Below are 25120 nucleotides of genomic sequence, written 5' to 3' on the forward strand. Positions count from 1 at the left end.
CAATTTTAAAAAATAAAATTAGTCATATTCAAACTGTACTGAGGTTCAGATCTACACCAGTAAAGCCTCATGATGGAATTTTGGATGAAGTCAGCAGAGTTCCCCTGAAATATGTCTTGCCACTGAAGATTTAATAAGTCTCTCAAGTCTTTGCCAGGTTTTTGTTCACCTTTCCCTTATTTCTTCTTAGCAGCCAGCAGGTTTGGAGCAGACACTTTAACTTTCCCGGGCATGTTTCTGAATAGGTCCATGTCCTGTAAGACAAGGTGATGAGAGAAAGGAAATTGTTTGAATTGCTACACCAAGAAAAACAAAGCTACTATATAGCTGCTTTCAGACTTGCACCGAAGTCCACGCATTTTCCTTCTCTTTTACCGAGGGGCTGTATGTGAGAATGCAAATGTGGCCCCAAACATTTCCTGGAACTCTTCCTACCATCCTCCTGAGTAAAATTTGCAGCATATCTGGAAATTTTGTCATTCTTCCTTGATAAATTGATTATGAAGAGTGACGGACGATTGTTTTCGTAATGGCTGAGAATCAACTTCTGATTTACTGATCCATGACTTCAACCCATAGCTTCAACCTTACAAATGACATGTAATAAAATCTAGCGTTACAATGCCGTTCACTTCTTTACCTTGACACTGCGGAACAGGTCCTTTTCTCTGGTCGAGGCCTCTTTGGCTTTCATAAAGCTGAATACAGCAGTGCGTGCGGCTGGTAGGAACAGAAGAACAAAACAGAAATTTTTAGAACCAATCATTCTCTGACAAGAGGATTTGTGAGTATCAGAGCGGATCAAGGCTCTTACCTTTTCCTTTCTTCTGAGAACCTGGTGTCAATTTCACCTTGTGTCTGTGGGAAAACAAACGACTCATTAGCCCTGTGCACTCGTTTGTCTTTGTCTCTCGCACACTGAAAGGTTAACTGCACATACTTGTAGTTGGTAAGCGCCGTGTACGGAGCGCAGACTGGCACAGCAAACAGCAGCACATCCTCGGGATGAGGCTGGCCTGTCAGAGAGGTGAGCAGATTCTCTGCCTCCTGGGGCGACACAAAGTACAGGACTTGAAATGAACCATTTTCAAACAGTATGTTACAGAGGGAATGACTGTCTTTCTAACACAGACTCCATTCGTCTCCAGTTGAACCCACCTCTACTCCAGGGTTGTCCTGGTCCGCGTCGTCATCCTAAAAGAGAGAACAGCATTATGGAAATACAAGGTTTAACACACATTGAAACAGAAGGCATCAAAACGCAAATTGGCAAAAATAAATCGTGACCGGTGTAACTCAGCAATAGCAATGGTTAGCAACGATTTATATCTATTTATAAAAAAAAATTCATCTCTACCAACGATCAGAACCATGAGTCTTTCAAATCCACATCTAATTCTTTACAAACATCAAACTGAAAAGAGATGTTTAAAAGTTTCTCTTGGCAGATAACTCTGGACACTGAAATCAGATTCCTTATGGAGATCAGCAGCACGCAGAGCTGTCATCTACCTTGTCCTCTTGTTCCGCAGCACCTCCCTCCTCTCCGGGCTGCCTGTTGTTGTCCTCCACCTCCTCTCCTCCTCCCGCCTGCTCCGGTTTCTTCGCCGCAGTTTCCACACTACGAGGTTTCGGAGGTGGTTTCTGAGGCGGTGGCTTCCTGACATGTTCATCTTTACCTTTCCCTTTCTTTCCTTTCTTCCCCTTATCCTTCTCCTCCTTAGTGGGGCCAGCGGACTAAAGGAGAAACACAGTTATGATGTTATTCGTTGTGCGAGGGCAAAACACTCAAAACTGCAACAACACTCAAAAAAACAACAACTATGAGATGGTGTCAAGGCAACGTCAACTGTACAGTGAGCACAGTAACAACTATGTGTTGAAGGTCGCACGGTTATTTTTAGTCATCCTCACCCCCAGCAGCTGCATCCTCAGCTCCCGGTCTTCTTCATCCTGGTCTTTGTACTTTTCTTTAATCTTCTTTAGTTTGTTCTGAAGGAGAAACGCACGCACAAACAGAATCGGTTAGGATTCGAGATTTAGCCATCTAATAAAAAAAAGGTGACATGTCTCACAAGTGATGCTGGTGATTAAAACAATTCTTTTTCGATTTTGTTACAGTATTTCATACTCATTAATTTCTGTGATCAACAAAATGCATCACAGTCCTCTTTCAGTTATTCATAATGGAAACAAGTATGTAAATGTATGTACATGAGTGTTATTTGTCTCTATAATCCTTTATGAATTTAATATGGGTCTACTTCTGAGTTTTATCTCTTTCCTGTTTGATTGCTAATCAAGCCGATATGTAAAGTCAGACTTTTAGAGGAGAACATTTTTAATATTCAATGTTTTAAAGCTAAATTGGACCCACAGCTTAACCCAATGAAAGCAGACTTATCTCTCACCTTTTGACCCCTCTTCAGTGGCGGCTGAGAGGGGCCTCCTCCTCCTCCGCCTCCTCCGCCTCCTCCGCCTCCTCCTCCACCCCTGGAACCCTGATCGGCTGCTGGTCCGCTGGGTGAAATGTCAGTCTTTTCCTCAGTGTCACAACCCTCCTCCAGTTTCTGTTTCTTCTTCTTCTCTTCTCTGAGGGCGAAGTCAGAAAACACCTGAGACTCAAACTAAAGACTGGCCATGCTTGTTTGAGCTTGTAGAATAATTAAATAAAATGAAGTCATATTCATATGCATATGAATGAAACAAATCTTCCTTTTTCATTCCTAATCCAACCAAATGTCGCCAAAAGCCCATTAACTGCCTTTTAGAAGTTTTTTTGTACATTCAGCTATATTCATTATTTCAGTCTGTTCATCACCAATCTCCATCTAACATCATACGTATCATACTTGCAACTGGTTTGTGCAATCCATTTTTACATTGCACAATTATGTTATAGGTTAATATCAGTAAAATATGCAATCAATTCTAAATTGTTCATGTTGAAAATATCTGATTTCACCCACCTTCTCTGCTTGGCAGTCATGTGTTTCCTCCCCTGTGGGTCCACCTCAGCCTGAGTAAAAATGAATGACTTTACATTAGTATATTCAGTGTTATTCATGTAACTGATTTGAAAATTACTAACATGCACAAAAATGACGACAAAAGTGACGATAACTAATTACCTGAGTGGTTGTTTCCTTTTTGAAGCCAGGGTTCTGAGTACTTCTAGAAATAGGGAGACGTTTAATTTAATCATGTGCAGACAGAACTATTAAGTAGAGATCAGAGAAAAGCATCTTTCAGTCCTCAAGTGTCTGTCTCAGCATGTCGCAGCGGTAACGTTACCTGCTGGTCTGTAAATGAGTGAGGGAGATGGTCGTATCTGGAAAGCTGAATTCTTCACCCTCCGAATTCTCCGTCTCCTTTTCCTTCCCGCTGTCGTCCTCTGTACCGTCCTCTGCCTCGGCCTCCGCGTTGCTCTGCTCTGACGCCACAGAAACAGCGTCCAGTGTTCCGCTCGCACCATCGCCCGCCTGGACTTTATTTTCCTTTTTCATCTCCATGTTCTCTCCATCTCTGTTGTCTGCTCTTTCCTCACCCTGGTCTTCATTGCTGCTGTCATCACCTGCGAAGGCCACAGAATCAGTTTCAACACGTGAAATTAAGGAAATGAAGTCATTCTGACGGTGTTTCTCCTACCTATCAGCTCCTCTCCCTCCTCCAACAGCTCGGCAGTTCTGGACGTGACATCCTCCATGTCTTCCTCTACCGTCTTCACCTTTCGCTCCCCTTTGTGCCGAAACACGCTCAGTTCGTCGACCTGCAAGGCAAAAACCAAATTTTACAATCAGAGGAGGACGAAGCGTTCAACTGTTATTCGCAGCCCTTAATGATGTCTTTACCTTGAAGAGGAATCCAAAGCCCATGATCAAGTAGGAAGGTGGTAAAAAGTTTTTCTTCCCTGGAGAGAAATTTAAAGAAAGTTCAGTCCTCTGATGTTACACTTCTTAGATTTTGTTGTTGTGCATAACAAAACAGTTAGATACCTCTGATCATGAAACTTCCCGTGGTCAGGTACTCTCCAGTGGGAGCTGTCTTAGACACCTGAACAAAAATAGTAGATATAATACCACTAGTTAATAATGATTTATGTCACATTTTAATTATTTTGCTGCATGTGGTATATTTTAAGTTCCTCGTGTCTGTTGACCCACGTTGTACCTGTAAGTTACAGGAACCGAGAGAGTTCTTGGCCACTTGTAGCATTAGTCAGCAATGTTTTTAATGCAATAGTGTGATACTGACGCCTCACCTGATGATGATGGACCCACCAAGCGCTGGTGATGATCTTGGCGTCCCAGGCAGCACTGTAGCACACAGACATAGTGCCGGCCTCTGTCAGAGTACGAGGAGGGATGGGATCACCTGGATTTTGCAGGATTTGGAGAAAGGAAAAGAAATGCATAACAAAATATTTAAGTGAAACACAAACTATAAGCTCAAACAGGATAAATTCAGTCAAACAGAGGAGAGAAAGAAAAGATTAGACAGCACACTTGTAGATGTACCTGAGTTGTTTTTGATGACGCAGCTCGTCGCTCCATGGAGGTCAGCATGAACATAGATGTCACCTGACAAAAGTAAAGGCAGACATGAGCTAAACTTTTAATATATATATATATATTAAATATATTTATTTTTTAAAGGTAAGAGCAAATGTGTGAGTTCATATCCATTACCGGCCCGAAGGTATCGTTTGACTATCATCTCGTTTTGCTGCTGGTCCCTTCCAGCAATGATGAGGTAATTCTCTGAGCTGATGAACCAGAGGAACTTCTCAAACCTGCCACAAGGGGGAAGACGGAACTCTGCTCGTCAACCGTATCACAAACACACAAGTAAGGATATGGAGCATCTGGATATGTGCATAAGGCACGTGAACTGTGACTCACCAGTAGACTTTTCTGGCCTTCTGAATGGTGGTCACTGTCTGGACCTCCTTCAGTGTTTGCTGTGTTTTTTTCTCTGCAGATTTCATTGCCTTGAATGATGTGGATTTGGAAGAATGTTTAACAGCGCATTCTTAATCAAAAAAATCACAACTTGTCATCTTAAAAGATGTCAATAAATTGCCAACGGGTACAAAGTGTGCTTAAATCATGTTCTTAGACACACCGATACAAGCCCCGCCTTGATCTTAAAGGCAATGTTTCGTCTGATCAAACAATCATTTGTTGAATAACCTTTAAACTGCAATAAATCCAAGGAAAATTGCACGAGTGCCCTTGCCTTGAACCTGAATAAAGAAGGAATGTCAAAAAATGAGTATGTGTATATTTTTTAAAACCTCACCTTATCTGCTGCTTCAATGGTTTTCTGTTCTTTCTTTTCAGCAGTACGTTTGAAGTCATAGTACCTAAAAAGAAAAAAAGGAAGACGCGATTGATCAACTGGAAAAAGCAACTATTGCAGCTCTCCTCATGTCGTGCGCAATTGTGTCTAAAGGCCAACATGTAAACTTACCTCTTAGCATTGGCATAAGCTGAAAGGCCGAGATCTACATCCACCAACATGGGCTTGTTCTTTTGAAGCTTCTTGCTCTGTCCTTTGTCTTTGTTCTTGTTTTTCTTCCCTTTCTCCACCACCACATCTTTCTTCTCTTCCTCTTCCTGGTCGTCTTCAGAAATATATGGATTCCTTGAGGGGAAAGGACACACATGAGCAAAATGGAGTCACAGTGGGCCGGATGGTCTGCTGTTCTAATGTTTCTGAATTCAGTCCAGGTCTCACTTTAAGAGCATGGTGACATGGTTAGTCTGCAGCTTCAGCTCCTTGATGGCGCAGGCCACAGGGTCGCCAGCAGCCTGTGCTTCCTTGACGATGATGCCAATCTCCGTCCAGTCCACCTGATTGGCCAACGCACTGCGCACCACCTGCAGCGCCCTCTCCACCACAGGCAGGTTCATCTCCACCAGTTCACCTTTAACTCTATCCACCTCCTGCAACACATGAGATACGGTTGTATGCGTTTCAGCATAGTTGAAGCTGACCTAGGCTATGTTTGGCATATTTCGGCTGATTCTTCTCGTCAACACAAAACTTCATGTTCGAGAGACACCTAGGTGGCAGGAAGAGCAGCACCGACTTATGGCAGACAATGGTAAAACAGCTATGTTGCTAACCTGTGCTTGGTGCAAGGCCTCCAGCCTCTGCACGTGGTCTTTCTTGACATTTTCCAACTTCTTCATAGCATGTTTCTCCTGCTGCAAGGCCTTCATGTCGATCTTCTGGCTTTCCATCTTAGAAAAGAACTCATCCACTGCCTGTGAGTGAAATGATCCCAATGGAATTATATCACATTCATGTAAAGAGTCTTAATTTACATTGCGATAGTGAGAGGATCCGTATTCTTTCTCAAATAAGGAATAAAGGGACAAAGCAAAATAAGCAATCATGTTAATATTCACCTTGTCAAAAGTTTCAAACTCCAAATAGGGGCTTTTCGCATGCTGGGCAAAGAGGAAAGGATGGAATTCATCATATCTGTGAGTGGACATCATCATCATATATTAAACATAAAATAACCAGGTAAAAAAGGTTTGTATAGTGTTTTTCCATTTGTGCAACATACAAGACAGAACATACGTGAGCAGTTCTTCGCTGGGTTTGCCAGGAGCTAAGCTTGGTTTCTTCTCACTCTTTTGAATGATGTAACCCTTGAATTAAACAAAATAATTTGTGAATGTGACACATATAAAACTGGATCCTGAAGCACCGTCACTCAAAATAAATATATTCAGTTACTTTGCCACCGAAGTTCTCCGTTTTGTCCATGTATGTTTCTGCGATTTGCATAGCTTCCAGGATTTTAGGTGCGACTGAAAAACCAGACAGATCAGATACTGTAAGAACTGCAAATTTACGCAACATTACAGCAACCTTGTCTTCAACGGCTCCACTATACCTTGGGCAGCATCAACTTGGTTGTCAACTTTGACAGAGCCCGACAGACCCACTTCGATCAAGCTGTGTTCAATCAGAGTGGCTCCATAGGCTGGAGAGATGATTGGAAAGGACGCAACACACGGTTCAGTCTTCACATGATATGAGAACTTTAATACATTTAAAATAAGTATTTGTTGCCTGGCTACTTACGAAGATGAGGATTGAGGACCCTTTTCACTGGCTCCCCATTTTGTGCTTGGCTGAGGATTTCAGTGAGTCTATATTCAGAAAAAAACAACAGCAATAATTATAAACATTTTAACTGAAACAGTTATATATGCTCAAGAAGCACATGTAAAGATGTGGTTACCGCTCCAGACTGATGAGAGGTTCAGGAGGCCTGGCGTTCTCCACGGGGTACCGCTCTCTCACAGCGATCTTAACGTCTTCTACCTCCGCTGTGCGAAACCTCAGCAGATTTAGGATGGTGTACTCATGGTCTGCAAGTATGATGTTACCCTGAAAATTGACACGGGCAAGCCTGCATTCAACTTATACACAAAAATAGCATCTATAAAAGAATAGAACTTTAAGTGAAATATTCTAACCCTGTCATATAGTTCAATAATTAGGTGGTAGGCAGCTTCATCTGAACCAAACTGCATGTCGATAATCCTGTCAATGCCGAGCTGCTTAACCTGGGTCAGCCGCCGTGTCTTCAGGTGTTTTCGACACTGGTGAGCAAAAAAAAAGGTGTATAAATATTCAATTTCATCACAACAACCAGCCCACAATCAGCTGTAACAGTTGTTTTTACAAATTACCAGAAGCCTTAGCTGTTACATTGACATTACATTGTATTGTATAAATCCATTGGTTCAGGGATGAATGCATCAAACTGTCTGATGTTCACCGCAGATGACAACAAGGTTAGAGGTTAGTCATTGAAGTGAAAAAATAAATGACAAACAACAACATTCGCTGTTCTTCATCAATAAACTAAACATGCTATTTATAACAATGACATCCATAAGATCTTAAATCTAAGTTCTCACTTTCATTGCAAAGCCCGAGGGCATCATGTTCTTGGGCCATTCGAAGTCTGTAGAGTGAATACGAGTCCCGGACTCAATCAGGAGAACAGCTTTGCTGTCAGGCCTGAGAAAACAATATGGCACAGTTACACACACAATGACTGTGACCAAGTATATTTACTCAAGGGCATTTTGAGGTACTTGTACTTTACTTGAGTACTGAAATTGAATTCTACACTTTAGGTCTTCAAGTCATTTTACAAGAGAAACATTATACTTTTTCTTAAACATCTACAGTATAGTCCCCATGCAGGCTCGGATTTTACACACAAAACACATGAACTGTTTATTGTTATATCATTCAAACTAACCACATGTATATTAGTCAAATAAAATGAGCTGAAATTCAGCTTAAAAATGCTGGATAGGAAATATTTTTTCCGCAGATAATATTTCCTTGCTTATGATGACAATTTGAACGCAACCATATTTTTCTTACAAGTACTCTTTTTAAGGTGCAATTAATGATGCGGTTTCTATTAAAATTGCATTAGGAGGGAAACTGTTGACAACTTTTCAAGTCGTTCGGTCCTCACTTTTGCAGCCGGATGAGATACGTCTTGTTGTCGATGTCATACACGTTGTAAACTCTCATGCCAATGTAGCTGTGAACGAAGAGGGCACAACGAATGAATGAATGAATGAATGGCTGATCAGCTCCTGTCAACAAATCCACACTGACGATGGTTAGCACAGCCAGAGGAGGCTAAATCTCAGTTAGCAACCTAGCTGGAAGCAACAAAACACGTCACCTACTTGGTATTGATCTCGGCAATAACCGCCCGGATGTCCACAGTCGTGAATCGTGTCTTCATGGTGACTCAGACGAAGGCTACAAATTACCACAAACAAAAAAAAAAGGGTAACTAGTGAATGCAAAACATTCACATTCTTACTGCAGCGACACCAGCAAAGGAAAACATGCAGATAATAACTGCACATGCGCGCAAGTTTCAACTGCTACGGAAGCCGACGTGGAGCAAAAAAAACAAAGAAAACGGGCAGGTCCACGCCTTTTCCCACACACTCACACTCACACACACACACACACACACACACACACACACACACGTACACACACACGTCGGGCTGTGTGAGAATAAAATGCACAGGTTGTGTATCGGACGCAGTGGTGCCTGGAGACGCCGCGCTGTGTGCTATGAGTGCTCCTCTGGACATTGACGCGCCCATGGTAGGCTCCTGAGAAGTCAACGTGCACCGATGATGCACTACTCGAACTGGCTGATCGGCGTGAAGAACAGGGCGAGCGTTCGGAATGCGTGTAGAACACCACCGAACAACAGGGCCAGCGTCGTGGACGCGAGGAACAACAACCCGCAGCCCAACGGGAAGAGGTGCGAGCTGACGGTCGCAACACACCTCTGGAAAAAAGGTGAGCGAGCTGCTTTATATTACAGAAGCAGTCGCGTCAATTCTTTTTTTTTTTTTTTTTTGTTTAATTCATAGCAGGGCGTATTCAGCTGCGTTGTTGCCTTTGACTCCGAATATGTTGCGTTTAGAGGCCTGGAAGAGACAGGGAGACAGGGAGAGAGAGAGAGACGGCGAGCCGGAGTCTCCGGCTCCATCCTCAGGTCAGAGCGCAGGGCGAAGGCGTGCTCCGTTACCTAGGCGACGGTCAGCCAACAGGGCACGCGAGCGAGGCTACGAGCTAGCGCCCGACGACTCCTGCGCCGCTCTCGCTTGTTCCTTTGGATTAGAAGACTTTTCCCTTTCTTCACATTGACACGTTCTGTCCAGATGCTGTGGAGCACCGACGTGCGCGCGGCGGCTGAAGACTCGGAGGGATGTTTTGTAAGTGGCGATGTGTAGCGACGTCACGGCCGAGCGGAGCGACGAGACGTGTGGCGGCGGAGCGACGCTTCCCTCCGCCGACTGTGTTCGTTAGCTGTTCTTCGCTTTAAGAAGCAGCTCACTGTGTCTCGTGAGCAAATGATACCCGATTACAAACGCCCGAAATGTTTGCTACCAACCGTCCTCTTTTTAAACCTGTATTTGATGGATGTTATTGAAGATGGTGACCATAGTGATTTAGGATACTATGTAAACCCAGTAAAACTGAGACAGCAGCCCCCCCGAAAGTTCACATCAAGATGCTTACACTTTATTTTAAATATGCACCGATCTACAAATATTAGTCAATTAATCCATCGGTCAATCTTTTGGCTGATGGATTGATTGATTGATTGATTGTCATTTTCTTCGCAAAAACTAACTGATTCCAGCCCCTACAATAAGATGATCTTAGTCAAATGACAGTATAATGAATATCTATAGATTTTGAAATAATCAAAATAATATTTGTACCTAATGAGAAGTTGAAAGACATTCAGCAAATTACCTAATTCAACAACAAAAATAATTGTCAGATGCAGGCAGTTGTCAGAATGAGTATTTTTGATATTTAAGTAATTTGTTTGAAACCTTCTGTCAAACAAATTAACTATGATAGTACATTGAATTCGTTTTTGGTTTTGTATGTCAGGTTGAGTCCAAAAAATGTATTAAGAAAACAAATTAAAAGACAAATCGGTGTCAGAAAATACCACTTCCCTATCTCCAAAAAATAATCATGGGCTTTAATGTCCGGTGGGCATGTTTGAGTTTTTTGCAGATTAATGCCAACTATTACATGTTATAAACCCTGGTCTTTGTTTATTATTGTTGTGCAGGCTACAAAACAATCAAGAAGATTGGCGAGGGCACTTTTTCAGAGGTGTTGAAAACCCAGAGCCTGAAAGATGGGAAGTTCTACGCATGTAAAACCATGAAGCAGACAATTAACAGGTATGTATTCAGCAACACACACTGACTGTTGTCCTGTGCACAAGCAATCAGTGGTGCAGTTTCAGTTTACCTACGGACCTTCGGAACCGGAGTCAACGGCTTGACACTGCCTTTCCCTTAAGTATCCTATTAGATGTCAGCCATCTCTGCCTTTGACCTTGTAGTGATGAGGAAACAATGGATGTGAGTACTTGAAATGTGAGTTGCCAGTGCAGTGGTTTCAACTACAACTGATTTGATGTGGACAGTCATTTTAAATCATGTGTCCACACACTGTAGTAGCATTATGCTGCTGGCAAATGAAGCTGCGATACAGAAATTGCATGACTTCAGGCCACTTCCCTCAAACCCATCACACAAAATCGTGGATTAAGAAGGTATATATTCCGTATATTACTGCACAATAAACAATAGTCACATGAAATGTGCAAATGTGATCTGTTCTCTATTGTTAAGTCTGGAGCAGGCCAACAACCTGCGGGAAGTCCAGGCGATGAAGAGACTGAGCCCACATGCAAATATCATCCAGCTACATGAACTGATTTTGTGAGTATTGGAGGGTGGGCTGTTATTAACTCACTGTATTGCCCCAGGCTAGTAAGGAGTGGCTCGTCTCACCACTCTAATTCAATACTCTAATTTCAGTGACAAAGAAATGGGAACAGTGTCTTTGATTTGTGAGCTGATGGAGATGAACATCTATGAGTTCATACAAGGTCAGTCTTGTATAATTAAAATGAAGATGTGGTGTTCTGTAATGTTTTTGGATGAATCATGGGCTGGTTCTTCCTTCTTTGCAGGGAGACAAACTCCACTTCCTGACCACACAGTGAAGCATTACATGTACCAGCTCTGCAAGTCACTCGAACACATGCACAGGTAGTTATGGATATATAAATTCATACAAAATGTAAAAAATAAAATTCAACATCAATAAAGTGACCCATCCCCTCATCTTACTCTTTGTTACAGCTGTGGGATCTTTCACAGAGACGTGAAGCCAGAGAACATACTCATCAAAGTGAGATACATTTTTATAATAAATTTACTGTACAAAGACACCAACAAGTTGGTTTTGAGTCACACACATTATTTTTTTTAATGATTGCACTACTTGCAGCAAAATGTTCTGAAGCTTGGGGACTTTGGCTCATGTCGGAGTGTGTACTCCAAGCCGCCGCACACAGAGTACATCTCCACGCGCTGGTACAGAGCCCCAGAGTGCCTCCTCACTGATGGGCATTACTGCTTAAAGATGGACATCTGGAGCACCGGCTGTGTCTTCTTTGAGATCATGAGGTAGCTCTGCCTGGGGAGGACATGACATTTCATCTGTAATAATTACACAGGCTGACAATTTGCTTAGGTTAGGAGAAGACTGAAGACTTTAAGGAGGTTATGCATTAATCATTTTACATAGTTATTCCGGATTTCTGTACATGTACAAAACGTTTCCCAGTGTGCCCACTCACTTTCTTTTTTTTTTTAAACTCATTCACCACCAGAGGCATAAACAAATGTCAGACAAATGCTATGTAAATAGCTTTGCTGTGGTTCTCAGATTAATGCGCTGTATTCCTGCGTTTTCAGCTTGAATCCCCTCTTCCCTGGTGTAAATGAGTTGGACCAGGTTGCCAAGATCCATGATGTGCTGGGGACACCGGATCAAAGTCTTCTGCAGAAGTTCAAGCAGTAGGTTTTTTTGAAGAGGTTGTCCTCTTGCAGAAATAGAATAGTGAATATCAATTATTTTTTATGTCTGGCAGGTCTAGAGCGATGCACTTTAACTTCCCTCCAAAAAAAGGCACTGGTATCTCAAGACTGGTCCCCAACTGCCCGGCCCCGGCTCTGTCACTGCTCTATCAGATGCTTGCATATGACCCCAGTGAACGCATCACTGCGGAAACAGCCCTGCGGCACACGTACTTCAGGGAAATCAGGTTAAGTTATTGAATATGTGTGTGCATGAGAAAGAGGTGCATATTTCATTTTTAATAGAAATCTACAACCCTCTCAACTTCAATTTCAAATAATATATTATTCTATCATTTCTAAAAGAAATCTTGTTGGCTTGTTTTTTTCTCTCCCAGGTTGGCAGAGAAGAAAGCCGACACTCTTCACAGAGTTTCTGTGGCTATAGATGGAGTCGAGAGTAGTGGGACGCACAGCTCCATGCAGCACATCTGGCGCCCAACCAAACTTGGCAAACAGCTGAGGGGAAGACACACAAGGCAAACACCTTTAATGAGTGTAAGTTTAAACCTCTTCAGCCCAAATTGAGCTCTTTGTTAAAGCCCTTTTAAGTAAAACGCCTCAGGAACTGAGAATACAGCACCTACTCTCTCCCTCTCACAGCACAACATGAAGCATGCAGCCGAGCCCCTCATCAGACGTAACGTCCCTCATTATCCCACAGAGCTGCCCAAGCTCAACATGGTTCTACCACGACCACAAATCCCCTTAACCGTCTCCACTATGCCTGCATTCACCGCCACTCACCGAGGCACACTGCCAGTCATCACGTCGAAAAAGTGCCAGTCACAGTTGGCTAAGGTAAACACAGGAGCGCTACACAGACATCAGGCTATTTAATTTCAGAATCATTCAGCCATTTAGGGCATCCTGGGAATCACATCTGCTAAGGATACCCCGTGGGTGTAGTAAAAGTAAAGCGCAGCTGACTGGTTTGTTTTACATGCCAGAAGATAAATCACTATGTTGTATTAAGGAAAAGGGAGGAGAAGTTGGTAGGTAGGAGAAATATATAGCCAAACAAGTGTCTTGGTATAATGGATTTGATTTGTCATTCGGCCTGCATTTCCTCTCTCTGCAGCCCCGGGATGAGTCACACCGCACAGCTTTCAAGAACTTCTACATGCCACCTCTGGACAGGAAACATGGAGGCTACTGAGCCAAAAACACGTCAATGTTTGATTTAAGTCCGCCTCCAACTGTAGTGATAAACAGATTGTTGACAGGACAATGTTTGGACATGCTTGATGTTGAGATGCAGCAATGCAAAGATGTTTGAGAGAAAAAATGCAGTCAAGACTACATGGTCTGTCAATTTACCAGTTATGACTGCGACACCAAACTGTTTAAGCCACATAGATTCTGTTATATTATGCTGGACTGAGGATGTGTACTCAAGTTATGACATCAGTTTTACTTGACCTAGTCAGGTGCTACATGTTTACAACTGTTGAGAAATAGATGTCAATCTGAGCCTACTACACAAGATAAGCAATACGATTTTTGACAATTTCACCACAAGTGAATTAAGTGGTGTAACTCCTTTGATAAGGAACGTTATCAGCTTATTGTAAAAAAAAAAAGAAAGAAAAAAAGTGACTTTAAAAAAGTTGTCACGCCCTTTGGGAGTGTTCCAGTTGTATTATTTTTACAACTTTGAATCACAAATGATTAGGTTAGCACTTTCTGACAGTTATACCTAAATATCAAAGTGTAGACAGCTCTCTATAATCTGATTCAAGTGTAAATGTAAAACACAAAATAAGTCCAATTATTTTTCACCTTTTGCCGCAACAAACCTAACATATGACGTGTGTCAAAAAGAACAACTTACAAACACAGCAGCTTTAATCGAACAGCTGTGATTCAAAGTTGTAAAGCAATAAGACATGAGGAACCACAAGGGAAGGGTTGAATAAGTTCAAGTTCCCCATTGTGGGACGAATAAAGGTATATCTTATCTTAATACTTTTCATAGGTAACATATATATTGGGACAGAGTCTCTTTCCGGTAGCAGTGAATCGGTTCCTTAGGAGAAACTAATCTGAGGGGCAGAATTCTTCCTTTACAAAAGTAAACAGCAAAAACACTCACAGTAAGTGCTACAAAATTATTGTGTGCCATTGGAGAAGTGATTTAAAGGCACATTTTGTGACCCAGCTGTAAATAAAATAAAATTTTAAAAAGCCCCATGCGGAATACAAAGTATATCATTGGAAGTTTATAACAAAAAAATGACTTGTAGATCAGTTATGTGAAAAAACTGTATGCTATAAAATGCAGGTTGGGTCTTTAAGAGTCCAAAGTCAGATTCTCTTTTTATTGCCATGTTTTAAATGTACCTTGATAAGTATTTTCATCCCCTTCACTTAAAACTATGTGGCTTTAAAAAGTCAGATTTCACTCTGAGCTATGAGCTCATAAAAATAAACTGTGGCCCAATCTGCACTTTGTGTTATTGTGATGCATTATCACAATAAAAAGAATTTTGTCAAGTATCATTTGTATGTTGTCATTAACCTGCTTTACAAATACTTGCATTACAATACAAAAACCTGCACAAAAATTTTGAGAACAAATCAATGTCAACTCTGATTATTTTTTAATTAATAACAAAGTGGGAAATGGAAATGACTTCAACAATGAGTGGTTATCACACAAAAATAAAAGTGCAATAATGCTGCAGTAGTGTCAAACAGGAACAATTCCTCCATATCTAAAATCTTTCATGTGGCAGAAGTTAAAATTCGTCAGGTTCTGTTGGAGGATCTCAAGTTCCATGTTTTCTTCTCAAAGTATTTTATGTGACAGATGGAGTCTGTATCAAGTTAAAGAGTCTTTTTGAGATTTAACTGTTTTCCGTGAGACTTCTTGAGCTTTAAAGACTTCCATACTCAACAGCTCATTTCATGCAACATTGTTATGACAGTGTACGGCGCTTCCACGCCAGAGGCTCTGTTATGTAAATACTGTTAATGTGGATGGAAAAAGAAGAACAGTAAAACAGAATATTCAAGATTATTTTAATATTATTAATATGTATACTTTAGGCTTTAGAAATATAACTATGAATGACAAAACTTCCACTTGAGTAATGGTAGTTTGCTTAGGCCCCCATCAGATCAATTTATTACAATATACACATTATGATACAGAGCAGATTTGAATCTGAAATAATATTAAAATAAATGCTCAATAGATAAAGGTTTTAATAGTTTTTTTTTTATCATTTTCTTCACCTACTGTATTAGCCATCTGTGAATTCAGAGCACACCCAAAAATGTAAAGCCATTTTCTTCTAATAAACTAATTTAAGTGCAAACATTTTTTTTCTTTAAAAAGACTATGATTGCAGCATCAAGCTTTATAGATTCAGATTTAAAGACTGAGGATGTTAAAGCCCAGTGCAACAAGGCAGTCCTCAACCCTCTTTTTTTTGTTCCATTAGAGTAGTTATAAAAACAAACAACAAAATAACTAACAAAAATCAGTGCAAAGTCATCGATGTGGAGATTCTACTCAAGAAAATACAGACGTGGAGCGTGAATGTGGATGAATGCAAAATTTTCAGATGCTCACGCACTTGGTCATAAAAAGATAGTTCACTTAAAATTCACGTTTTTCAGCCACCACGCGTCACAAGGTTAACATAGTCAACAAAAATGAAATGAACTATCCCTTTAATATCAAGCCACAATTGTCTGGTTTGCATCTAACAAACCAAGCTCTAATTCCAGAGGGACAACAGTTGGATGAGATCTGACGTGAATAGTAAGAATAAAAATAAAAAATAATTCTAAAATGTGTTAAAACTCCAGAGAAAAATAGTACATAGCGCAATAGTCCACAAACGCACCACCTTTTCTTACTTCATTCCTCTAGGTCGAGTGAGTGATAAACGGAAACAACAGAAAAGCCATAAACAAAAGTCGGGAGGGAGCAGGGGTATAAAAGAAAAGGAAAACTTGCAATGCTTGCAGGGTGAAGAGCAGCATCAGACTCTGGGTTGCAGGGTTCTTTAGCAGCAGAAATATTGTGGCTATACTACTGTTCCACTGGGAGAGCTGGCTTGGTTTTGGGATGACAATAAACCCTGAAAAAAGGAAAACAAGGAGATTTGCATTGGGAAAGTTCACATACTGTTTGCAAAAAAATCAAGCAACAAATAGGTCATTAAAAAAAATGAGCCTCTAGCATCCTCTTTCCATATCCCAGTCCCCCTTCACTTGATTTCAATCAAAGTGGATGCTGAGTGTACAGTGAGAGACTAATACTGTCTTTGACGGGTCTTCTTGATCAAGGCACTTCTCTTGTACATAAGCAGACCATTGCCTTGTTTTTTAGCCTCTTAATCTGACCTTCGAGGGCACACCAACTTAACAGTCGTTTAATTTTATTGCATCTCCCCTACTATGCACTTAATCCTTTTCACAATAAAATAATATTTTCAATACTTTCAATACTCATCAGACCTTCCCTAAGACTGACTTCATCACTGCAGCTTCCATTCCACTTCTTTTTTGTATTAGGTAGTTTGTATACACCAATTAGCCACAACGTTTCTGGAGGGGCTGTACGCGTGAACGCAAATGTCATATTTTTCCAGAATTTCTCTTGCCAGCCCCCTGGTAAAATCTTCTGAAAATGTCAGAAAATGTGAGTCCGTGTGAAAATCTCCAGGAGATTCAGGGCGACCGAGTGGGCGCTCTACCCAGGCTCCACCCCTTGCCTGAATGTTCTGGAATATTTCCCGCTGTTGTGAAGGCGTTTGAGCCGGACTGTCCTCTCTCCTGATGCGTTCTTTGTGTGTGAACGGCAAACTCGTTCTTTCATGTCTGAGTTTAGATTAAGTTAAGCCACCAAACCATTGAAAATAATTGTTACTACAAAATAAGTTTTAAATCACACCACTGATCATTAGAAATCAATAATTTCAAAATGAGCCAGGGATTTTCGATGACCTAAAACCAGTTACCCGTTTTAATGTTGTGGCTGAACTTTTCATGCTGAGCATTGGCTTATATTTGTATCATATTTGTTTCCAGATTCTTACCAAGAAGCCATTAAATACAATACTTTGGTCAGATGAGTGTGCCCCTTAGATGACAGAGTGTACACCTCAATATCATGAAACTGTTTGTGTTCTCATTTTTACCTGAGAGACAGTTGCCGAATGCCCCAAGTCTCTGATAATGTCCGACAGGTTAAAAGTAACTGCCTCACTGGACTAACTATCCTTCACACTGCTGGATCTGTTCAAAATGTTCACAAATATCTTCCTCATTCTAGCAAAAGCTCAAAACATAGACAAAAGCAAAGAGTATACAGGGGTAAAGTATACACACATTAAGGTGCAAGCATGTGCAGAGATTCTTTGGGCAAAGTGGCCATTTGCATAAAAGCTGAAACATGAAAGTGTATGTAGATGACTTCTCGCCTATGTTGCTATGAATTGTGGAATGATTATGGTGAATCAATGAACACATTTTATATGGATTAACATATTTCCCCTCACAGGTCTACACAGGGAATATTTCTAATCAGATTGTATTAAATTACCAGATTCATTTTGTCATAGCATTGGTTATATTTGAGAGTTAGGCCCAACAGGCCTGTAACTGGAAAGCAGATGAACATTAAAGTCTGATATCTTCCGGCTTTCAGAGAATTACATTCTTACTTTAGAAGCTAAAATGTCCAGGGTTTATTTTAATCTTTCAGATTATGTCTGGATTTTTAGTTACAGCCCATTGACTGATTTTAGGACGGCTAATGATTGACAAACAAATAACTAATCACTTTTAATTCCCCCACATTTCCTACATCAAAAAGAACTTACCACTTTGCCTGGCCTCGCCCATGTGCAAATAAATCCCTCCTGACAAGCAGTCACTAAACAGTCCTCTAAAAATATGAGTACAGTCAGTCTCTCGTGTGCTATCTTTTTACAGATGAGGGGCTCAAGGAGGGGCACGTCCTCCATGCGTGGGCACAGCAGCGTGCCCAGAGTCTTAGCAGGGTCCGTTTTGGTTTTTGTCAGCAGGTTGAGCTTGTCGCTGCTCTTACTGCTTATGTGGCCCATGCTGTGGTTGCGTTTGTGGTCCTTCTCGTGGTGGCGCTCTTTCCTATCGTGGAGTGACAGTGTGGCAAACTTACTCACACCTGTCGCGATGGCACTGTCCACAATTCCACTGCCAATTCCGCCACCGCTGCCAGCCTTGTTGGTATTGTTTGCCGTCGTTGTGGTGGGAGCTGAATGGGGTAGGCTGTTGGAGCGTGGTAATGTAGTAGAGAGAGAGTTAACGCCAGGGGTATTGGCACCACTGTTGTTTCCATTAGTAGCATTACTAGAGGTGTTAGTGATTATTGTGGCACCCGCAGGGGGGCTGGTAGCATTCATCACGTTTGTATGTGTCCGTGTCCGTGAGAGCGGAAGATGCGGGAAAAGGATATCCTCAGTGAGGTCCCATAGGCACAGCTGAGTGTCCTGGCCCACAGAGCCAAACCGGTATGTCACACTAACAGGCCGGCTGTCCGTGGAGTTGCGCTTGGAGAGTCGAGACTGCGTACTGTTGGCGCGGTCTCTTCCAAAATGGATCATCTGATCCTGGAAGTCCTCATCGCTTCCACTGAACTCCATTGGGTCACTCTCTTCCACGCTGGTGGTGTAATGATCAAATGCCACCACACTCACCCATGACTTGTGCCCATGACCTCGGGCGATGACTCTACAGTCCAAGAACGACCACACAGTCACTAGATCGTCCTCTCCACCGGCAACTATGTACTTTCCATCAGGGCTCCAGCACACACACAACAAGCCACCAAAGTAGCTCTTCATGGTGCCATGAAGCTCAACAGCATCAAAGTTGAAAACCCGTAGGAAGCCATCTTGGCTAACACAGGCTAGGAACTTCCCATCTGGAGAAAAGGCAAACTCATTCAGGGCTCCCTCGCCCACTGTCCATTTAAGGAGAGGGTTCCGCGTGGATTTACTCTTACAAGTGTGTACAGAGTAATTTTCTCCCTGTTTGAGTAGCTGGTAGTGTGGTGCTGTGGTGCCACAACTATGTTCCACGTTGTACAGGTACATATTCCCACTGGCGTGAGAGACCAGGAACAGGCTCTCAGAGCCCGGTACCCATTTCACACATGTTACTCTGGACTTGTCTATTAGTCTCTGTCAGGAGAGAAGAGAGGTTGAGGTTTGAGAGACAGACAGGGAGAGAGAGAGCGGAGGGGACAACAATATCAGAACAGTATCATTAGAGGAATACATTTTAATCTAGAATGCATATATAAGAAAGAGGAAGAGTCTACAACAAGGATATGTAAAAAATACAGAGTTCTGGAGAAATACTAAAACTATTTTTAGATGTCGTATGAGGGCTGATTTTACACAGTGCAATCTGTAGAATTGGTTGAGATGGAGCAAAAAAGAATCCCTTTTATACTCACAAAGGCAGTAAATTAAAGCCTCATTTTCCCTCTACTGACCAGCAACTTGTGGGGAAAGGCTGTACACAAAACTCTTCTAATCTACCGTCTGTCCTTCAGAGACATACCTCCTCATTGAAGAGCTTGCTCGTCTCCTTCTTGATGGGGTCAATGAGCTGTACCTGTCCTGCTGAGAAACCCACCAGCAAGGATACACTCTCTGCTGTTGCCGTTAGGTGGTTGAAGTCATGACAGGTGGGCTGCGTTCCCTTGTAGATGCGCTTGTCTATGGGCTTGCTCAGGTCAGCGGCCTGACAAGAAAAAGCATGGACACACATGAGGGGCGTGCCATAATCTTTGAATAGCAAAAACAAATGTATGCACTTAGTTGCATGACAATGGCTATTGTTGGTCATTGTTTATTAATTGATCAGATCTGGAAGAACCACATGCAACCAAAGTGTGAAATCTGAACTCAGAATGATTTTAGCAGCCTATTGAAATAGCTGATAGTCTCTGAGAAAAAAAGAGAACTTTATTATAGAGGTATACTTTTTCTCTGTTAATGGGTAGATGTTAGCCATTATACTATATGATGTGTGCGGTTTGTTTTTGATGTCAGAGAAACAGTATTTCACAGCTGTGAACAAGACCTTACAATTTACTGCAGTGAGCAAATATAACATAGTCCCAGTTGTTAATGATTTACAGTTCACACTACCGGTAGAGTGGAAAATTCTTTGAGTGTAATATGATGATACAGTGGCTCCTCCACGACTGCTGGACGTGACAATGAGTTGTCTCGGCTCAGAGACACAAAATGTCGAACCAAGTCTTCAAATATAAACCCATAACTCAGCTATTAACCTTCGCAACCGCATACATGGCATTAGACAGCGCTTCGAATGATTGACATTATCTCCAAAAATGGTACATAATACACTTATTTTGACAGTAGTGAAGACTAATTTTAAGTAGCAAAGATATGCAAATACAAGGAATATAAAGTGTCATCATAAGATAATGGATTTGTTGTTGCTGTATATGACAATCTTAGTATTTGTCATGCTTTAAACCTGTAGCCATGTTTCTGCCTCAGCAAAACATTTCACAGAAACCCACGCCGGGAATCAATAACATGCTGTGTTGCGAATAAAATGTTATCATCTGACATTTAATGACAATTTGCTTGTACCATAATAACGTTTGACAGACTTCAGGGGGCAATTTAAGGGAGGATTATCATCAGCCTATTGCTGTCTCACACTGGAGTGATCATCACACACATGACAGGCACATGTTTCTGTGTCAGCTGCTTCCAGTCAACATCTGATGTGCAATCAGCCGTTAGCCGAAACCGACAGCATAAAAAAACGACAGCTTCCTCTTTTTAGTCAAACGTAGCATGTGGCAGAGCCAGTATGTATCATGATACTCATATATGACACCTGCACTGTTTAGAGTTCAGGTTGTCATGTGACCCCCACTACTCCCCCTACTTATATACACAGAATACAGTGTGCAGCCTTCAATGACAAGTACGGCCTGGAGCATTTCCCTACAAGCACAGCAAGTCAGCTTGGTTTGATCAGATCATTGTCCTGACACGTCCCCCAGCTCCGAGCTGACCCCTCATGAAATCACAGGATGACGGCAGCAGTTGGCCCGCAAGCCAAACGACTGTCCGTGGCATGACGGTGATGTGTCGACACCTGTCAGTCAAAAGGCGTGGACAGGACAGGTGTGGTGGGTGGCAGCGTTAGAGCTGTCAATATTCACCATTACAGCAGCAATTTCAGCCCTGGCAACTTGAATCAAATCAAAAGGTCAACTTCGCCCTCGTGGCCGTAATCGAGCCTCACAAAACCCGCCGTCCAGCAAAAAAAAAACACAACAGTGTGACGGACGGGGAGCAGATTTAGCCCGTGGCCTCCGTGTAGCTGCTGGCTTGCTAACGTTAGCCAGTAGCGCTTGTTAGCTAACCAGTAGGCTAGCTGCGTGCTAGCTCCGAGCTAACTAGCTGCCAGCTAACTTGAAAGTCAAGCACCTGTCAGAGCTATTCAATGCAGTCGAACTCGAGCCCGAAGTCCGGCGACAGCTCGAACAGCGACGGTGTAGCCTCACACGCCTTGTCGCGGCTGGCCGTTGACATTAGCCGCGTTAGCACGCTACCTTTCTGACGCCTTTGTAGATGTAGAAGTAGAGCTCACGGCCCACATTGAAACAGATCCGGTCGCCGTTGCCCGACTGGTCGTTGACGTTCACGAAGGAGACCTTGACGGGGTTGGAGCCCTGCGAGTTGAAAGGCACCCGGTTCGGACGGCTGTATTCGGAGTGCGTGAGGAGTTTGTAGACGCCTTCCCGGGTGGTGAACTGAGTTTTAATTTCGTTCATCTCCTTCCCTCCTCCCTCCGCCGCCATCTTTGAAATTAACATTCATCCCTTTCCCCCAGGCCGGATCTTACGCACGGAGGGGAGCGGGGCCACGGAGCGGGCATCGTTGCTCTGCCGTTCCCCCCCGACGGTTCACCGGGGACCTGGTGGAAGGGGATGGTACTGCTGTACCTGTTGTACCGTGAGCTATCACTGCTCCATACCATAGCTTCATACTCAACTCAGACGCTGTAGAATCACCTGTTATCAGCCATATATTACAAATAGTTCATTTGGGAATGACACAACAGGATACATTCACCTATTTTTTACTTTGATGATAAAGGTTAAATATCAATTTTTCACCATAAAACTATATATATGCTTAAAACAAACAACGTGTGAAATGTTGGTAAAGCGACAAAAAAATAAGGCGGCAATTAGACTTTTATTTTGAAAAAAATACAACACCGGATGTATTATTTTGTAAAAAAAACTGGGTTTTTTAATTAGCTAACTCGGTGGCGTTTTGCGCTCGAGTGAGTTCCGTTTGTCGCACTGATGCTCTCACCTGTGGCTGCACTTGGTCACATATTATCGGAGGCACCTGGTGGTTAATCAATCCCCATGCTTGTCCGACCACACAGCAACGACTTTATTTCCATTTTTACTTTATCGTTGGTCCAGAAAAGTTAACAGATGCCATGCATGTTGGAGAAGACAACACTCAGTCCCAGGTCAGTATTGTTTGTGTTCCCAAACTGTCCCCAAACCAACGTTTCATTTTGTTACATATGTTTCTTTGTATATTGCTACTGCATGACATCACCCTTTTATTCAACAACTTCTACAACTAATTCAGCTGTTTGTGTTTCTGGTGTATTTGAATGTGCTTGGATTTATTATAGCTGCACTGCAATCCCCCCCTGTTTAGATCACGGTGATAGATAAATATACCAAACAACATGGACCAGCTTGCTTTCAAATACATGGTGAGATAAGTCTTTCACATTATATCATGTAAGATGTATAAGACAATGATTTAAATCACTTGACCTCTATCTTGCTTTGATTTGAAAAATGTGGACTGTAGTGACCTGTGTTTTCTGTCAGGACATGTGTAAAGTGGAGTCCAGCACTGATACTGACTCAGAAATCAGTCCCAGATTGTCGGACACCAGCAATATGGTACTGTTTTGTGGCAATGTATATTTATATGGTACACATATATTTTAAAATAAGGTTAAGCCCAGTTCCGGATATGAGATATTTTCCATTGTATTTGTCCATGAATTATCAATTTTGCTGTCAAATAGGCCCCAATTTAATTCACAACCCAGAGACTAAACCTATATACCCATTTCCTGAGTTTCAGAATGCGCTGAGCTTTTTAATTTGAAAATGAATTACAGTAATCACTGAATTCCTCGTTGAACAGGGATGTGTGAGCAGTGCACCAGAGTGTGGGACATCCGGTTGGATCCTGAGACCATTGAAGCCCGCAGCAAGACATGGCTGTTCATCTTTGGTCAGCATTCATCTTGCACTAATCAATCTTTTTTTTGCATGCAAAATTATACTGCTCTTCTGTGCATTCATTCAAGCGTGTGCTTATAGTTTTTGGACCCTTACGATGGGAGCTCTGAGGATTCAGATGAGTCAGACTTGGTTGTTGGTGTCACCAGGCGAACGAGGCAGCAGGGACAAGGAGGAAGTGGGGGACGTCGTTTTTTGGGCCGCAGCAGGAGATTCATCCTTCATCACCCAGCTGCTGTTGCCCTGAGAGATTCGATGAAACATGGGATGAAAGATCCTGTAACAGAGCAGCAACATCCTCTGGATGTCCAGATGAAATGTGGCAGTGACCCTGAGCTGTGGGTCTGTGAGCTTGACACTGTGCCCTCCCACAGCAACAAGGACAGTTGTGGAGATCTCACAGCAGAAATGACAAATGATTTAAAACAACCCGCCCAAACCATGGATATCGAGGTGCAACTTGATGATTCAGGCTTGTACACTACAAGATCCTCCACACCCCTCACACCTGGACCTCTCACCCCAGTGGTAGGGAGCTCGTCCTGGTTGCTGGGGAGCTCCTCAGAGAGATCCCTCAGCCCTTGTAACCTCAGATCTCTTTACAAGAGAAAGCTGGGGCTGCCTGGAGCAGAAGTGGGGCAAAGCAAGAGGCAGTGTGTCGTCAACATGGAGGACGAAGAGGCAGGGGACTCTGCATCTGAACCATGTTAGACCCATCTGACCGTGGAGTGACAGAATGAAGTTCTTCAGTCATATTAAATACCTTTAAAGGATTTAAAGTGTAATAATATACTGTAAATAGTTACTCTAAAATGCACTTTGGATTGTGTTCATACCTCCAGTAATGTTTAAATTCTCACTTGTGTCATAAATTGTGCTGATTGCCTCTTTTTGAAGAATTATGATTTTGTGATAGCCCTACATTCAATCCATGCACAGGCAATGAAGAAACTCTACACTTTCCCAATAAAAGAGTGAAGAATTAGAGCTGATTGAACAAGGAAATAAAGTTTTAATACCCATAATACATTATGGGGAGGGAGGATAACAGATGATATGGACAGGTTATAGAGGAGCTAATTGAGATAAAGGGATTGGTTTGTTTAAATAATGGGCAAGGCACTAGTCAATTCACCGATACCTTGGTGTCCAGTCCTTAGTTGAGTATTGAGTGATAACATATTTGGTAGTGATCATTATCCAATAGCAATAACAATTTATAAAAATG

The 25120-nt window shown here is 42.2% G+C and overlaps 4 protein-coding genes across 13 annotated transcripts; 2 read left to right on the plus strand and 2 right to left on the minus strand.

The window, feature by feature from the left end:
• Nucleotides 1-164: 164 nt before the first annotated feature.
• Nucleotides 165-9739, minus strand: LOC118285647 (ribosome quality control complex subunit NEMF-like). The gene is made up of 33 exons (XM_035609388.2): nucleotides 9614-9739; nucleotides 8745-8820; nucleotides 8525-8593; nucleotides 7950-8052; nucleotides 7503-7628; nucleotides 7265-7413; nucleotides 7105-7172; nucleotides 6914-7003; nucleotides 6754-6827; nucleotides 6595-6665; nucleotides 6417-6492; nucleotides 6132-6272; nucleotides 5740-5948; nucleotides 5473-5646; nucleotides 5302-5365; nucleotides 4902-4990; nucleotides 4689-4792; nucleotides 4518-4580; nucleotides 4262-4374; nucleotides 3996-4053; nucleotides 3852-3910; nucleotides 3649-3769; nucleotides 3295-3574; nucleotides 3132-3174; nucleotides 2970-3019; nucleotides 2412-2592; nucleotides 1915-1992; nucleotides 1513-1737; nucleotides 1159-1194; nucleotides 941-1047; nucleotides 815-858; nucleotides 641-720; nucleotides 165-254 (listed from the first exon to the last, which is right to left on the minus strand). Exons 2-33 carry the CDS (start codon nucleotides 8801-8803, stop codon nucleotides 177-179), a joined length of 3282 nt encoding a protein of 1093 aa, XP_035465281.2. The 5' UTR covers nucleotides 8804-8820; nucleotides 9614-9739; the 3' UTR covers nucleotides 165-176.
• Nucleotides 9016-15044, plus strand: LOC118285650 (MAPK/MAK/MRK overlapping kinase). 2 transcript variants are annotated; one of them, XM_035609392.2, is made up of 12 exons: nucleotides 9016-9381; nucleotides 10679-10793; nucleotides 11250-11339; nucleotides 11439-11509; nucleotides 11594-11672; nucleotides 11766-11814; nucleotides 11914-12092; nucleotides 12384-12485; nucleotides 12560-12733; nucleotides 12884-13043; nucleotides 13149-13346; nucleotides 13627-15044. In XM_035609392.2, the coding sequence occupies exons 1-12, from the start codon at nucleotides 9210-9212 to the stop codon at nucleotides 13702-13704; spliced, it is 1467 nt and encodes a 488-aa protein (XP_035465285.1). In that variant the 5' UTR covers nucleotides 9016-9209; the 3' UTR covers nucleotides 13705-15044. The 2 variants fall into 2 exon arrangements, with proteins under 2 accessions (XP_035465285.1, XP_035465286.1); XM_035609393.2 differs by lacking the exon at nucleotides 9016-9381 and adding an exon at nucleotides 9663-9800.
• Nucleotides 11867-22491, minus strand: LOC118285648 (WD repeat-containing protein 20). Of its 4 annotated transcripts, XR_004785196.2 has the most exons (5): nucleotides 22156-22491; nucleotides 20112-20294; nucleotides 18386-19726; nucleotides 16516-16639; nucleotides 11867-12102 (listed from the first exon to the last, which is right to left on the minus strand). XR_004785196.2 is itself a non-coding variant. In XM_035609389.2 (4 exons), the coding sequence occupies exons 1-4, from the start codon at nucleotides 22417-22419 to the stop codon at nucleotides 16586-16588; spliced, it is 1842 nt and encodes a 613-aa protein (XP_035465282.1). In that variant the 5' UTR covers nucleotides 22420-22491; the 3' UTR covers nucleotides 15553-16585. The 4 variants fall into 4 exon arrangements, 2 of the variants coding, with proteins under 2 accessions (XP_035465283.1, XP_035465282.1); XM_035609389.2 differs by lacking the exon at nucleotides 11867-12102 and having other exon boundaries at nucleotides 15553-16639; XM_035609390.1 differs by lacking the exons at nucleotides 16516-16639; nucleotides 18386-19726.
• On the plus strand, nucleotides 22178-24879 carry LOC118285653. 6 transcript variants are annotated; one of them, XM_035609397.2, is made up of 7 exons: nucleotides 22178-22317; nucleotides 22437-22558; nucleotides 23044-23093; nucleotides 23291-23348; nucleotides 23470-23544; nucleotides 23795-23884; nucleotides 23974-24879. In XM_035609397.2, the coding sequence occupies exons 4-7, from the start codon at nucleotides 23322-23324 to the stop codon at nucleotides 24601-24603; spliced, it is 822 nt and encodes a 273-aa protein (XP_035465290.1). In that variant the 5' UTR covers nucleotides 22178-22317; nucleotides 22437-22558; nucleotides 23044-23093; nucleotides 23291-23321; the 3' UTR covers nucleotides 24604-24879. The 6 variants fall into 6 exon arrangements, 5 of the variants coding, with proteins under 5 accessions (XP_035465290.1, XP_035465291.1, XP_035465293.1 ...); XM_035609398.2 differs by having other exon boundaries at nucleotides 22437-22536; XR_004785200.2 differs by having other exon boundaries at nucleotides 22437-23093; nucleotides 24042-24879.
• The last annotated feature ends 241 nt before the right edge of the window (nucleotides 24880-25120 follow it).

This window comes from Scophthalmus maximus, chromosome 15, assembly GCF_022379125.1.
Source record: "Scophthalmus maximus strain ysfricsl-2021 chromosome 15, ASM2237912v1, whole genome shotgun sequence".
In the NCBI taxonomy this organism is placed as follows: Eukaryota; Metazoa; Chordata; class Actinopteri; order Pleuronectiformes; family Scophthalmidae; genus Scophthalmus; species Scophthalmus maximus.

Excerpts from the sequence above, each read along its gene's own strand:
- LOC118285653 (XM_035609396.2), top strand. The coding sequence starts at position 23,437 with ATGTGGACTGTAGTGACCTGTGTTTTCTGTCAGGACATGTGTAAAGTG. Across the intron at positions 23,545-23,794 it reads TGTCGGACACCAGCAATATG|GGATGTGTGAGCAGTGCACC; the intron begins GTACTGTTTTGT and ends CTCGTTGAACAG. Across the intron at positions 23,885-23,973 it reads GACATGGCTGTTCATCTTTG|TTTTTGGACCCTTACGATGG; the intron begins GTCAGCATTCAT and ends GTGTGCTTATAG.
- LOC118285647 (XM_035609388.2), bottom strand. The coding sequence starts at position 8,803 with ATGAAGACACGATTCACGACTGTGGACATCCGGGCGGTTATTGCCGAG. Across the intron at positions 4,054-4,261 it reads GGTGGGTCCATCATCATCAG|GTGTCTAAGACAGCTCCCAC; the intron begins GTGAGGCGTCAG and ends ATTTTTGTTCAG. Across the intron at positions 3,770-3,851 it reads GCTTTGGATTCCTCTTCAAG|GTCGACGAACTGAGCGTGTT; the intron begins GTAAAGACATCA and ends TTTGCCTTGCAG.
- LOC118285648 (XM_035609389.2), bottom strand. The coding sequence starts at position 22,419 with ATGTTAATTTCAAAGATGGCGGCGGAGGGAGGAGGGAAGGAGATGAAC. Across the intron at positions 19,727-20,111 it reads GCAAGCTCTTCAATGAGGAG|AGACTAATAGACAAGTCCAG; the intron begins GTATGTCTCTGA and ends CTCTCCTGACAG. Across the intron at positions 16,640-18,385 it reads GGGCGAGGCCAGGCAAAGTG|GGTTTATTGTCATCCCAAAA; the intron begins GTAAGTTCTTTT and ends TCCTTTTTTCAG.
- LOC118285650 (XM_035609392.2), top strand. The coding sequence starts at position 9,210 with ATGATGCACTACTCGAACTGGCTGATCGGCGTGAAGAACAGGGCGAGC. Across the intron at positions 10,794-11,249 it reads ATGAAGCAGACAATTAACAG|TCTGGAGCAGGCCAACAACC; the intron begins GTATGTATTCAG and ends TCTATTGTTAAG. Across the intron at positions 13,347-13,626 it reads GCCAGTCACAGTTGGCTAAG|CCCCGGGATGAGTCACACCG; the intron begins GTAAACACAGGA and ends CTCTCTCTGCAG.